This window comes from Lampris incognitus, chromosome 14 (genome assembly GCF_029633865.1).
Source record: "Lampris incognitus isolate fLamInc1 chromosome 14, fLamInc1.hap2, whole genome shotgun sequence".
NCBI classification, from domain to species: domain Eukaryota; kingdom Metazoa; phylum Chordata; class Actinopteri; order Lampriformes; family Lampridae; genus Lampris; species Lampris incognitus.
In genome coordinates, this window is record NC_079224.1 from 41,984,866 (window position 1) to 42,000,153 (window position 15,288).

Here is a 15,288-nt window from a genome sequence, read left to right on the forward strand (position 1 = left end):
AAAAGTGAATGAAAATAAGACTTGTTATAGCTGGAACGTCGTAATACGCAGCCAACATCTGGGGGTTGCTGCACATATTCGCCCTTTGTTTTCAGGGGGAGGCAGGCTGAAAGGGTTGTGCATTCAGATTGCACATCAAGTACATGTTTGTTTTTTTTGTTAGATATTAGTTTTCATACGCTTTCATCCAGAGTTGTCTGAAAATGTTGTCTTGAGCTACTTCCAGCCACACAAACTGTCTCATGCATATCAAAGAAGGTTGACTCGGTTCATCTGGATACAATGTTTACCGACAGATACATTTCATCACTCCTCTAAGTGACCTCTTCATAATATAAAGAAGAATTACTAAAATGAAACAACAGAGAATGAATCATCAGTTAGGCGGGGCGGGGGGGGCCTGCAATACAAAGAAAGTAGGGATCAATAAAAATGACTTAAGAGGTCACGTAGATGAGTGATGAAACGTATCTGTCAATAAACGCTGTGTCCAGATGAACTGACTCAACCTTCTTTGATTTTCTTACCTGCATCATTGAGCATGCATCAAGACATGTCTCAGGCATATTAAAGGTGAATTCAGTGCCTTCAATACTGTGACTCACTGTCCCGGGTCAGCTAACTAGATATCCTCATACGGACGAGGCAATGGACAAGGACAACACTGATTTCTCAGCCTATTTCACAAGCCAGTACACTGTAGGGGTGTAAATCACAAGCTTCACCATGATACGATATTATACCCATTCTTTGGACAACAATAGAATATTTGCTGCTATCACAAAGTCTGCCACGATACGTCGTCAGGTAAGGAAATCCCAGAAAGTTGAATCAGTTCATCTGGACACAACCTTTAATGAGAGAGCTGTTTCATCACTCACCTAACGCCCCTTTTCCACCACATGGCACCGGCTCAACTCGACTCGACTCGCCCTTTTTTCGTTTTCCATTACTGCAAAGTACCGGCATTTTGCTAACTGATACCAGCTTTCTGGTACCGCCTTTGTCGAGGTTCCAAAAAAGATTTGCGCGGGTACCAAAATCACTGCAGACCTCTTGACTGGCCAGAAAAATGCGGTAATGGAAAACGACACAGATGCGAGTCGAGTCGAGTCGGTACCATGTAGTGGAAAAGGGGCATGAGTGACCTCTTCAGTCTCAACTGACTGCAGGTATCCCCACCCTTACAGACAATACAGTGGCATCACGACCAGTTTCATATGCTAATTACCGTGAACATTAACTAGGGTTTCAGTGTACCATGTGTACCTACTATTCACAGAGGATTGGAGAATGGTTGCGATCACAGCATTGTAAGATGGCAACAGATATCCTCTTAGCCCCCCCCCCCCCCCGGTTCAGGGATGGTCGTTCCCTCTTCACACAGATGGCCTCTCTGACTCCCCGTTCAAACCAGCGTTCCTCCCTATCAAGGATGTGCACATCCTCATCCTTGAAAGAGTGGCCTCTGGCCTGCAGATGGGTGTAGCCTGTGGAGTCCTGGCCTGACGTGTTAGCTCTCCTCTGTGCCACGATACGATTTCAATTTAATTCAGATTTAGAGGCCTGTGATCGATAGGAGATGATATCATATGCCCATTTATCATAATCAGTTACATTTAAATCAATGCAAATGATTTTTATCCATTAACTTAAAAGAGCCCTTGAAGACCTTTCAGTTATGAACATAATACCATGCACATCTGTACTTCATCACCATGCACATCTGTACTTCATCACCTCGGATTTACTAGACTATCTGTGCGCTCAGTGGTTTAGAGGTGTTGAGCTTTAAATTTAATGTTCACATCCTGGACGTATCTCAAAGATGACGACATGGATCGATGTTTTCACTTTGCATCAATGATAATGGATCGCTGATCACTGAATTGATGCATTGATCCAGATCGATGGATGGTTACCCCCCCTAACACACTACAGTAGATGGGCAAGCCGTCTGTCGGACTATCACGGAGCTTCATTTAAACAAGGACACACACTGTCACAGATGAAGCGCAACTTTTGTGTGACTCTGTTGTGGACAGAAGGACAGGGGATCATTGTCTGAAGTTTGTAATTGGAAGTTGACTGCGCACATTCAATTGAGTAGCTAATGTTACGTATCATGTAACTAATATCCTGATTGGATACTTAACATCTACGTTGTAAAATAGAGGCCGTTTCACCGGTTCAGCAGAGCTCAAGTTAGCTCATCTGAATCATGTTTTGAGCTAACCAACAGCCCAGACAGGCAAGCTGACAAATCATAGAGAACTTTTACCAAGAGTGATTTCTTTGAGCACATTAAAGGTGACCGTGCACGCCTTAAGTGCATCTCTATCGATGGTGTTTCGGTGAAATCTACCTTGAATGAAACCGCATGGCAATACCAAGTGATACAGCACGTGGGAGAGGATGAAAAATGGGCTAGGATATTGGCAGAGTGCCAAAATATAGATATTTCAATGAGAGTTGTAAAGTTAATTTGCAAAAATGCAAAATGTTTAATGTCTTGCAACAGCATATATTATCAGTTGAAAGACACCCCCCCCCCAAAAAAAGCATTAAAACAGATATAAATGGGCGTCTGGGTAGCATAGCGGTCTATTCCATTGTCTACCAACACGGGGATCACCGGCTCGAATCCCCGTTGTCACCTCCAGCTCGGTCGGGCGTCCCTACAGACACAATTGGCCATGTCTGCGGATGGGGAGCCGGATGTGGGTATTTGTCCTGGCTGCTGCACTGGCGCCTACTCTGGTCAGTCGGGGCGAACAGGGGGAATAGCGTGATCCTCCCACGTGCCACGTCCCCCATGTGAAACTCCACACTGTCAGGTGAAAAGAAGCGGCTGGCGACTCCACATGCATCGGAGGGGGCATGTGGTAGTCTGCAGCGCTCCTCGGATCGGCAGAGGGGGTGGGGCAGCGACCCTGGCGGCTCGGAAGAGTGGGGTAATCGGCCGAGTATAATTGGGGAGAAAGGGGTGGCAAAAAAAAACAGAGGTTAAAAAGATGTAAATGATCAAACGAAAACACAAAACTGTATTAGTCGTCACACCAATTCATACATTACCACAACTCTCGCAGCTCATTACAACAACAACAAAAAAACTGTTGGAAACTGCAGCATCACATGCTCACAAATTCTGCACTCTTTGTATTAGACGTCATCAATTTAGATTATAATACAGCTATTGCTGTGCTCTAGAGTAACAGCACTTTGCCACGTAGTCCTGTTTGGGCCAAGTCAAAGTGGTGCTTAAGGTTCTCTGAAGGGACCTCGGGGGCCCGGATTGCAGCGGCTTTAATTGAATGAAGACTTACATATTCTGTGAGCGCACCGGCTATGAAATAATTTCCGAGGTCTGAAGGTATTGAAAAACAGAGAATGAAGTTAAGAAATGACTTCTCAAATTTGACAAAAGGTTTATGTAAATGCAATCACACACAAATATAACTGCCGGCACGCGCCGCATACAAACTCCGAACTCGGGACAATTCTGGTCCAAAATGAATAAATCAGGTTCACGGAAGGTGAATCATATTCCAACTAAATTGAAATTAGAAAATGGAGAGTGTTACTCTGGCACTGGTATATTATAAAAGTTGGAAAGTAATTTGAGTTATGCATTTTTAGGAAGCAATTATTTTTCGTTTGATGACGACTTGTAGAAAAAGATAAGGTTTGAAACTGTGAATATTTTCTGCGAACAAAATTTAGAGGGATGGGTCGGAAAGCAATAGGGAGTGCTTAAGAAAAGAGCTGCCAGAGAAATGATATACGGCTGCACATGAGGTAACTTATTAGGATTTGAAAATGCATGAATAACAAGGTTCCGGTGCTCTGTGCTAACGCAATACGACTCAGGGTGGGTTTGCCCGTATAGACCGCCAAGTTGCCCTAACTTGATTTTGACAAAGGCATTACACTTTAGAGTGCCTATTTTAACCTACACTGGGTTTGCAAGGCAGGTGTATGAGAGCACTCCCTAACACCTTTTTTTTTTGTTGAGTTTTCTCCTTTATTCCCCCCAGTTGCCGTTGGCCAATTACCCTAATTTCCGAGCTGTCCCGGTCGCTGCTCCACCCCCCTCTGCCGATCCGGGGAGGGCTGCAGACTACCACATGCCTCCTCCGATACATGACCCTCAGACACGGCCAATTGTGCCTGTAGGGACGCCCAACCAAGCCAGAAGTAACACAGGGGTTTGAACCGGTGAACCCCGTGTTGGTAGGCAACGGAATAGACCGCTACGGATGCCCCCCTCCCTAACACTTCTTGTCTCTCGTCATACCCACGTCCTGTCTCATGGTACCACAGCATGCGGCGGCACGGCTCAAGATTTCCACGATTTCACACTCAGATTCAAGACGTATGTACAGGCAAACTAATGACATTAAACTCTTGGTGACACCCAGTTCACAAGGACTGATATTCCCCATTAAATGTGTTCGTCCCAGTTTATGTAAAACGGTGCCATTTGAGTTGCTTCAAGCGTGTCCTGATCATATCTCTTCCGTTACTTCTGCGATGGAATCAAGACGTCAGATTAGTCAGGTCTGTATGCCCCATTGATTACCAACAGGCGTCAGGGTTGGAGAATAGATATCAACATGAGAATAGATGAAGACTTTCTCTTTAGGGCCTGCTGAGCAAGTTAATTGGTGACAGTGTGATCCCATGTAAAGTTTGGTTTGAAACAGGGAGATGTGCTCTCTCAATCACTGTTAAAGGCGTTGCCTTATTGCTGGAGTCACACTGGCTGAGTCTCAAGATGATATGCAGAATATGTTGATTTGTGTGGTCACGATTTGATAAAGCTTAGGGGTTTTTAGTCGAGCTGTGTGTTGGCGAGAATGTGGTGATACGATACGTATCACGATACAAGAGTTACGATTCAATATATCGTGATATATTGCGATACTGTAAGAAAGGCGATATATCGCGGTTTTATAGGCCTGTGTTCTTTGCGCTACTTCCTGTCTCAGTTTACGTTGTTGGGTTGGAGTGGAAGAGTCAAACAGCTGAAGATAGAGTACAACACTGTTATCTAGCGGTCGTGGGGTTACACACAACACAAAATGTTTGTCACAAACCTTTGCGTGTAAACAATTAAAAATCGATAAGAGTGGTTTTGAGAATCAATACAGTATCACAAAAGATGATACTTGAGTGTATCGATATTTTCTTACACCAACAATTGTCTATAATGGTGTGGAGCAACATAAATACCCTCGCTTGATGTTGGATGACCTGATGACCCCATACGAGTGTGTTCACTGTTTCTGTTGGCAAAGCATTGGGACCATCATCGAATAAAGCAAAAGTCTACAAAGTTCATGCCACTGTTTGAGAAATGGGAGAAATCTCAAATGTTTATGCCACCCAAAATACAGCTGGTTCTTCATTTTAATAGTTTGTCAGTTTAAAGTGACTCATCTATCAACCACTTGCATGTGTAAATGTGTTCTTACACACCCACGGAATTCTTTTAACCCTCAAGATGGTCTGACGGGCAGTACAAAGCATGATGGTTGTTTGTAATGCCTTGCCCCTAACTTCTATTGTCTACCTCTTGCAACGAGCCATCACCCAGGCCTGCAAAAACATCAGTGTTAGCCAGCTGGTGTCTAAACTCAGGGGTTACTCAGGTTCTACACTGGTCTCTGAGACAAAGTTCAAGGCTAAAAAATCCCATGGGTGTGTACGCACAAATCTGTGCATACGAACGATTGATGAATGAGGCCCAATGTCTTTCTTGCTGAACTATGGGGTGGGACATCAGACACAGCGATGAAATGCTTGACTTTGGAACGGTCGAACCCACCTCAGACAGTCAAGGGTAGGTGAACCTGGATATAAAGGAGATGAAAGGCATTGCAGTCCTCTTTTCCAAAACAACATTTTGGTATTTATTCAGCTCCTGAGCCGAAATGAAAATGTTGCTCTATCAAGATTAACAAAGACTGCATGCCACATAAAAGCATCTCTGCTCAAAGTGAAGGTGTGGTGCACCACTGTAACATTCAGTCTTGCGGTTTCTTTTCAGAAACACAGAATATCAACTTGAGTGGCACAGTAGCACAGTGGTTAGTGCGGTCGCCTCACAGCAAGAAGGTCCTGGGTTCGAGCCCCGGGGTAGTCCAACCTTGGGGGTTGTCCCGGGTCATCCTCTGTGTGGCGTTTGCATGTTCTCCCCATGTCTGCGTGGGTTTCCTCTGGGAAATCTGGTTTCCTCCCAGTCCAAAGACATGTAGGTCAGGTGAATCGGCCGTACTAAATTGTCCCTAGGTATGAAAGTGTGTGTGTGTGTGTGTGTGTGTGTGTGTGTGTGTGTGTGTGTGTGTGTGTGTGTGTGTGTGTGTGTGTGTGTATGTCAGGCCTGTGTAATGGTCTGGCGGTCTGTCCAGGGTGTCTTCCCGCCTGTCGCCCAGTGACTGCTGGGATAGGCTCCAGCATCCCCGCGACACCTGAGAGCAGGATAAGCGGTTCAGATAATGGATGGATGGAGAACATCAACTTCTACTGAATGTGAGCTACTAGCTTTAAATTATGAAGATTTATAAAAACCAAAATAACAGTTAAAAAAAATGTAACCAAAATAATCAAACACAGTTCAGAGGCACTGATAAATCTGAGTCAAAGGTGCATGAAGTGCGGGTATAAAGGAAATATGATGAAGGTTGACACCACGTAAACACCACGTAACACCGGTTAATCTCAACCAAAACGCTTGCTTGGGTTGTAGAGTTGAGGAAGGCAAGCAAGTCTATTTGAGTTTGGTGTTTAAATTTGAACAAAAAGCGTAAACCCTACCACCGCTGTTTGGTTCTCAGATGCACTTGAAATGAAAGCCACTTTATTTTGTCATTGTAGGTTACAATAACATGTGTTCTCTGCATTTAACCCATCCTATTGTATAGGAGCAGTGAGCAGCTGCAGCACCCGGGGACCAACTCCAGTTCTTCTCTCCATTGCCTTGCTCATGGGCACAGACAGGAGTACTAACCCTAACGTGCGTGTCTTTTTGATGGTGGGAGGAAACCGGAGCACCTGGAGGAAACCCACACACTAACCACCCGACTAAAGGGGACCGATCCCCTGGCGATCGGCCCGTGAGTCTTTTTGTAGGTTACAGTAGTCACCCTCTCCCGGAAGCGCACCCTCGCGCTTTGTTAAACCCGCACTCTGAAGAGGATCTGCACGCTTCCACATCGAACCCAGGACCTTCTTGCTGTGAGGCAACAGTGCTAACCACTGGGCCGCTGTGCCGCTTGCTGAAATTAACAAATCATCTTTTTCTTTTTACTTTCAATGTAAATTCATTGTGTATGTGTGAAACTCACAAAGGTTGAGTAGGTGAATTATAGGTGACACAGCTCTTACAATGTCAAAACCTGCGAGGTATGACTAAGACACTTGTGATGAGCTTGACACATTTCACTTCTGTCAGCTTACCTGGCTGTTTCACAAACGAAACAGAAGTCACGTGCCGCAACACACTCACTGGTCCACACACCACAAAAAAAAGTTCTCAACAACTGGATCGGTAAAAAAGAGGAATTCTCGCTTCCTCTCTGGCGCTCTTCCACTCGAGTCACCAGTTTCTGAGCCGTCAGCTCGCTTTAGTAGTATTTGTTATGAGGAGAACCGAGATCAGGTATGTTTCTGTATTGATTCTTTCATTCTGTTATGACCCAAGGATTCTGCTTCAGCTCTCACTGTTATGTCAGCAAACACACACACACACACACACACACACACACACACAATGAGAAACAATGAGCACACTCACTATAGGATAGTTCAATACTTTAACTGCATTGATTTACAAATTACATAACAAGGAAGTCTCTTACAAGGGCAGCCTTATTGTGGTACGGCAGGTTTTTTTTTTCTTCTTCATGTTTTTTCTAATAATGCATCTTAAGTATGGGAGCAAAACATCTTTCAAGATGCTGACGACGCAGAATTATTGCGCCATTATCTGACAGACACCACATAAATATGAAAAGCACAAAAAAAAATAACACGACACTGTTCCATATGTACGCCTATTTAGAGAAATAGTGTTGTATTCACAGCTCCCTTCAACATCATCCGTCCTTGAATCAACACAAAAAAGGGAAGGAGAGGGGGGGGTACATTTATACCGTTGTATGGGAGGTATTTCTAAAGTGTGGGGTTACATTATATGCCTCCATTATCTTGTAACAATAAATGGCCCGTTGATTTGTAAGCCAGTAAATTATGCCATCAGCAGGGAGAGTCATTTTCAGATGGGGTTAGGAGTAATGGAAAGTCGTTTTCACCAGAGGCTGTTTCCATGTAGGATAGCTACTGCACGGCCTGTTCCACCAGGACAAATGGCTGCTGCACGCCCAAATCACCTTGGGAGCCAAATATTTCCTCTTTTTCTGGTCCTAAGCACAACTGCGCCTGTTCACCCTGCAATTTCAGTTGTTTGGCCATCCATTTTTTAGCCAGCCCTAGCCTTCGATAATCACATGATGTGAATGGTTAATCATTCATAGAAGCTATTTGATTCTTCGCCTCCCCTTCCACCGGCTCTTGTTCTGCTGCTTCAGCATGATCCCCGCTATGTAAATTTGCCGATGCCAAGTCATTTGTTTTTACACAACGATGTTTCCAAGCAATTCAAGCAGATGTCTTTCAGATGGACAGAAAACAAGATGCATGGCTTGTTTTGTTTTTTTTTTTTGCCCTACACAGTTCAGGGCAGTCAGCAGAACCTAGCCAACCAAAATGAGTAGTCAGAACATGGTCTTTTGGCTACTCTCAATAATACCACAAAGTCCTATTTCAGAAGTATTGACTTTTTCTGGGGCGGTGCAGTGGTTAGCGCAACCGCCTCACAAAAGAGGGTCCTCGGTTCAAGCCCCGGGGTAGTCCAACCTTGGGGGACGTCCCGGGTCATCCACTGTGTGGCGTTTGCATGTTCTCCTCGTGTCTGCGTGGGTTTCCTCCGGGGACTCCAGTTTCCTCCCACAGTCCAAAGACATGTAGGTCAGGTGAATCGGCCATATTAAATTGTCCCTATGTATGAATGTGTGTGGGTGTGTGTGTGTGTCGGCCCTGTGTGATAGTCTGGCAGCCTGTCCAGCCTGTCTCTCCGCCTGCCACCCAATGACTACTGGGATAGGCTCCAGCATCCCCACGACCCCGATTGGGATAGCGGCTTGGATAATGGATGGATGGATGACTTTTTCTGATCAGGGCTGGCAAAGGGTACCGCCAGGCTAAGTCAAGCTAGCCAGCCAGTTGGTGGCCCTGATTTTTGAGAGCAATTGCTCATAATTTTCAGTGACCAGAATTAACAGTCTGCATGTAGCTCTAAGACATATGATTTATGCATAGCCAGCTAGCATCTCATTGTTTTCTGTGGAGCAAGAGTGATTGTCTGATCTGCTGGTGTGGGCGTTTTAGAAACAATGTAAACAGATTACACAGCAGTATTTAAATTATGTTCAGCTGTTTTCATTATTCCCACAGGACTCCGACATGAATGCCCAACTCTGCCTACAGCTATTGGAAAAAAGGTGTCATTTTATTCTTTGTTTGGACCCTTGCGACCCTTGAGATGCGGGGGAGTCCCACAGTTATGCAGACCGCCAAATTGGGCTTTAATTTAAAGTTGGTGTTTATTTCAGTGTGTGGATTTATCATGTAAAAGGAGTATAAAACTTGGTCTTTTAAGCAAAATAATGTACTCCTCTTATACTCACTGTATTGGTTAAGAGTACGAGCAAAAATTTAAGTTATCTTTTTGTTTTATTTTATTTTGGGAATTATTTTTCATAGCCTCACCATCATTGGCTCTTTCCTTGCCATTTCCTTGCTGTTTCCTTTCAAGGCCATTTACATTTAAATGTATTTGGTATCATGTTGTGGGCGGCACCATGGCGCAGTGGTTAGCGCGGTCGCCTCACAACAAGAAGGTTCTGGGTTCAAGCCCCGGGGTAGTCCAACCTTGGGGGTCGTCCTGGGTCATCCTCTGTGTGGAGTTTGCATATTATCCCCGTGTCTGCGTGGGTTTCCTCTGAGTGCTCCAGTTTCCTCCCACAGTCCAAAGACATGTAGGTCAGGTGAATCGGCTGTACTAAATTGCTCCTAGGTTTGTGTGAGTGGGTGTGTGTGTGTGTGTGTGTGTGTGTGTGTGTGTGTGTGTGTATGCCTGGCGGACTGTCCAGGGTGTCTCCCCACCTGCCGCCCAATGACTGCTGGCATAGGCTCCAGAATCCCCGTGACCCTGAGAGCAGGATAAGCGGTTCGGATAATGGATGGATGGATGGATGGTATCATGTTGTGCTTATATCTCAGATTACTTTTGTAACACCATTAACTGTTTTGAGCTGAAAGATGTTATAAAAGTGAATCTTAAATGTGCTATGTGCAATGGTTTTAGCTTTCCTGAAGTTGAATACGATAAATAATAGGGTAAAAATTGGTGAGCCAGCAAAGCGTTTATGCTGTTGTTTGAAGACGCAAAAGGACCGACACTCACGGTCCTCAGGGTCCATTTACAATTGTGTGCAGATTGCATCCAGATGTGATTTTATCTACATTTTATTTACATTTGTCATTAAGATGCATTTCCATTTGCCAGATAGAGATCAAATTGCACTTGCTTTCCTCTTACTTTTAGAATCAGAATCATATTTATTGCCATGTAGTTTAAGAACATACAAGGAATTTGACTTGGTATGTTGGAGCATGAGGGAAAAATTACCAGCAACAGTAAGGTAAAAGTTAAAAGAATAATGGAATATAAAAAATATATATACAAGACAAAATAAAAATGAATATAAATAAAAATAGCTGAAATAGGGTGAAATAATGTGGAAACACTGGACATTCCGCAAGTACTCTATTTACAAAATGTTAAATGAGAATTTTGAAATAAGAAGTTATTTACAGAATAAGAGTTATTTACAGGGTAGTGTGGGCTTATGCAAAGTGTCCATGTACAGAGGGCACAGTAGGCAGATAGATATATTGCATTATGTTTGTGCATGTCAATGTGTGTGCATATATGTAGATCTATGTCAAGTTATGGTGCGGAGAGAAGGCCAAAGGGGGTGGTGGGGTGATTGGGGGGCAGTGTCAGTATCTGTGGGTGTCTGGGGGCTTGCTGTAAAGGCCTACTGCTGTAGGGAAGAAACTGTTCTTGTGGCGCAAGGTTATGGTTTTTATAGACCTTAACCTCTTGCCGGAGGGGAGTACTTTGAAGAGACAATGAACTGAATGGGAAAGGTCGACCATGATCTTTCCTAGTTGCCCCAGTGTCCTGGAGGCATATAGGTCCTGGAGGGATGGCAGGTTGCAACCAATCACCCTCTCAGCAGAGCGAATGATAGGCTGCAGTCTGCCTTGTCCTTGGCAGTGGCAGCAGCGTACCAGATAGTGATGGAGGAGGTGAGGGTGGACTCGATGATGGCGGTATAAAAGTGTACCATCATTAGCTTTGGCGGGTTGAACTTCTTCAGCTGCCGCAGGAAGTAAAACCTCTGCTGTGCCTTCTTGGTGAGGGAGCTGATGTTCAGCTCCCACCTGAGGTCCTGGTGATGATGGTGCCCAGGAAGCGGAAGGATTCCAGTGTCGAGTGGGGAGCCACACAGGGTGATGGGGCAGATGGGGGTGTGTTCTTTCTGAAGTTCACATCCATCTCCACTGTCAAGTCAAGTCAAGTCAATTTTATTTCTTTACAGCACTGAGCTCCAAGTTGTTTTAGCCACACCAGGACACCAGATGATCAATCTCCCACTTGTAGGTGGACTTATCCCCACCAGAGATGAGCCCAATGAGGGTGGTGTCATCAGCAAACTTCAGGAGCTTGACTGACTGGTGACTGGAGGTGCAGCTGTTTGTATACAGAAAGAAGAGTAGAGGAGAAAGGACACAGCCTAGAGGGGAACAGGTGCTGATGAACCAGGAGTCAGAGACATATTCCCCCAGCTTCATGTCCTGCTTCCTGTCAAACAGGAAGTCAGTGATCCACCTGCAGGTGGAGTCAGGTACGCGCAGCTCGGACTGCTTGTCTGCAGTAGATCTGGGATGATGGTGTTGAAGGCGGAGCTGAAATTCACAAACAGGATCCTGGCATATGTTCCTGCAGAGTCCACGTGCTGGAGAATGAAGCGGAGCACCATGTTTACTGTACCATCCACAGACCTGCTGGCCCTGTAGGAAAACTGCAGGGGTTCCAGGAGAGATTTGGTGATGGTTTTAAGATGAGACAGTACAAGGCACCCAAAAGACTTCATTACCACAGAGGTTTGGGTGACGGGTCCATAGTCATCGAGTCCTGTCGGCCTTGGCTTTTCTGGAGACGGGGATGAAAGTGGAGGTCTTGAGGCAGGCTGGTATGTGATAGGTCTCCAGTGAGGTGTTAAAAATATCTGTGAACACCAGCTGATCTGCACAGTGCTTCAGGGTGGAGGGAGAGACAGAATTTGGTCCAACAGGTTTGCGGGGGTTTCGTCTCTTGAACAGCCTGTTAACAGGATGGCAAGAGTTGTCATTGGGTAAGGGGAGGAGGGGGCCTCCAAGGTGGGCAGTTATGGAGAAGCCCGGGCCCCTGCTGAGGCAGGGGAGGAGGAGTTGGTGGTCTGGAGCAGGTGGATGGAGTCACAGGGGATGGTGTCAGGACTACTCCCCCTTTTTTCCCCCCTTAAGCGACAATAGTACGCATTCAGATTGTTGACCAGGCGCAAGCCATTAGTGGAGTGGGGGGCTTTCGGTTTTTAGTTGGTGATCTGTCTAAGGCCCTTCCAGACAGAAGCCGAGTTGTTTTCTGAGAACTGTTGTTGAAGTTTCTCAGATCACAGTCATTACGCATCTCTTGCCGCCTTGCTAAACCTTTATTTAGACTCTTTTAAAACAGACCGTGTCCCCACTCCTAAACGCTTCCTCCTTTTCTAACCTTAGCTGGGGCATTTCATTGTTGTAACTAATTTTGGTGCGTGATGGTACACAGCTGTCCTCACAGGAGCTAATGTAAGACATCACAGCCTCAGTGTACTCATCCAGCCAGACTGTTGGTGGAAGTTCTGAAAACATCCCTGTCAGTTCAGTCCATGCGCGTGAAGATCCTCCGTAGCTTCACTAGTCCACTTCTTCAATGTCCTCTCAACAGGTTTAGAGAGTTTTAATTTCTGCCTGTATGCAGGAATCAGGTGGCCCATGACGTGGTCAGAGTGTCCCAGTCCAGCGCTGGGGACTGCGTGGGAGGCCCTATTGATTGTAGTGTAACAGTGATCTAAAGTGTTCTTCTCCCTGGTAGGGGATTTAATCAGGTGACGATATTTAGGTAATTCATGGCTGAGATTCCCTTTGTTAGTCGCTGAGGGTAATAATGAAAAAGTCCGGGTTTGTCCACTCCACACACAGTACCTGGTCAGCGAGCATGCGCTGTGCCTCCTGCAAGTCGGCCTACGATGGAATGTAAACACCAGCCAGAATGAATGAAGCGTTTACAGTTGATGGAAAAAAGTTTCCAGAACAGTAGAACAGTGCTGCAGTATCACTGACACATCTTTACACCAGCCACTGTTAATATGCAAACAATACCTCCACCTTTTGTTCTGCCGGGGAGCTCAGTGATGTGATCCGCTCTGAACAGCTGGAAGCCTGCCAGCTGAAGTGCTGAGTCCGGTTTTTATCCACACAAGTAAGCTTCCGTGAAACACAAAACGCAAGATAATGATAAGTCTCTATTCTTCCCCAGCAGTAGATGAAGTTCATCTAGTTTGTTGTACAGTGATAACACCCATCCATCCATCCATCCATCCATCATCCCAACTGCTTATCCTGCTCTCAGGGTCGTGGGGATGCTAGAGCCTATCCCAGCAGTCATTGGGCGGCAGGCAGGGAGACACCCTGGACAGGCCGCCAGGCCATCCAGTGATAGCTCGTTCGAGAGAAATATTCCCAGCAACGGAGTGTGTACGCCGCGCCTGTGGAGACACACGAGCACACCGGCTTGCTCCCGTCTCCTCCGGCGTTTCACTGCATGAACAAAGGTGAGCGCACCTAAGACCAAAATGACCAGTAATTCCACAGATGGGATGAGAAAGTTGGGAAATAAATCCACAGAAGTTGTTTCCCTGATACTCATAAGCTCTTCCCTGGTGAAAGAACTCCGGGTTTTGTAGCAAAACACTAAGTTTGCAAAGACAACAATGCGCACCAACTCACTGAGGCTGCCATCCATGGTGCCATCTTGGTGTTAACTGTGGATGTTTTCCCGTGAAATATTTTAAAGGGCAATTTAACCGACGGTTTTGTGTATGTGCAATCAGCGCTGATGAGTAATAATCTAGTGAAACAATAAAGTCCTCACTGGGAACTATATTGATGGAGAAATCGGCGTTCCCCTGCTCAGTCTTTCCCACAGCGCCTACATGTACCAGAATGCATTGCATGTAAGCTTCTTTACGTCATCCATAAAATCCATCAGAAAGGTAGCTTAGCCGAGAGAATGAGGATGCGTTTTGTTTTGTTTTTTTAACAGTTTGTTTGGAGTAGATTAGAGTATCAGAAACCATGCTAGGCTGTTGCTTTTTCCGGCCACCAGCTGACATCACGATAGGTCACTTATGCCCCAACTGCAGGTGTTTTTCATGTGCTATCCCTGTTGCACATTGAAAATCTGTGAATTTTCCTTTTAATCCGGTCAAGTGTATACCTCGTATCGGTAACCCCTGCAGAAGTCTATCTCAGAGTATGAACAAGAATGGTGCATTAAGCAGTAGCTTCGATATTAACAATTGTCTGATCGAATTGAACAATGACCAAATTAAGCAAAAATTTCACTTGTAGTGAACCCATCAGCACAGTCCCCTCAGCCAGTTGAGGACAGAGGGACTTGTTGGCATTCCTGTTAAATTCCATATGTTCACTTGGAAAATGTCTTGCTGTTGTTTCAGCAACTCTAAGAATAGATCAATACATAACTTCATATCTGGGGACGAAACAGCGGCTTGTTGTACCATATTGCCTCTTTCCGATTCAACTTTAATTAATGATGATAATAATAACAATAATGGATTACATTTATAAGGCACTTTATCTAGACACCCAAAGTGCTTCACAGTGAAGGAGAAAACTCACCTCAACCACCACCAATGTGTAGCACCCACCTGGGTGATGCATGGCAGCCATTTTGCACCAGAACGCTCACCACACATCAGCTTGTGGTGGAGAGGGAGGAATCATTGAGCTAATTACATGGGGGGGATGATTCGGTTGCCAGATGGAGAGAGC

At 45.3% G+C, this 15,288-nt stretch overlaps 1 protein-coding gene across 1 annotated transcript in view; it reads right to left on the reverse strand.

The window, feature by feature from the left end:
- Nucleotides 1-12,173, reverse strand: part of tnr (tenascin R (restrictin, janusin)) — a 160,674-nt gene extending 148,501 nt beyond the window's left edge. The window contains exons 1-2 of the mRNA XM_056293922.1: nucleotides 12,023-12,173; nucleotides 11,575-11,694 (exon numbers count right to left, since the gene is read on the reverse strand). Of these exons, the coding sequence (XP_056149897.1) occupies nucleotides 11,575-11,694; nucleotides 12,023-12,173 (271 nt within the window). The remainder of the gene's footprint in view (nucleotides 1-11,574; nucleotides 11,695-12,022) is intronic.
- Between the last annotated feature and the right edge of the window lie 3,115 nt (nucleotides 12,174-15,288).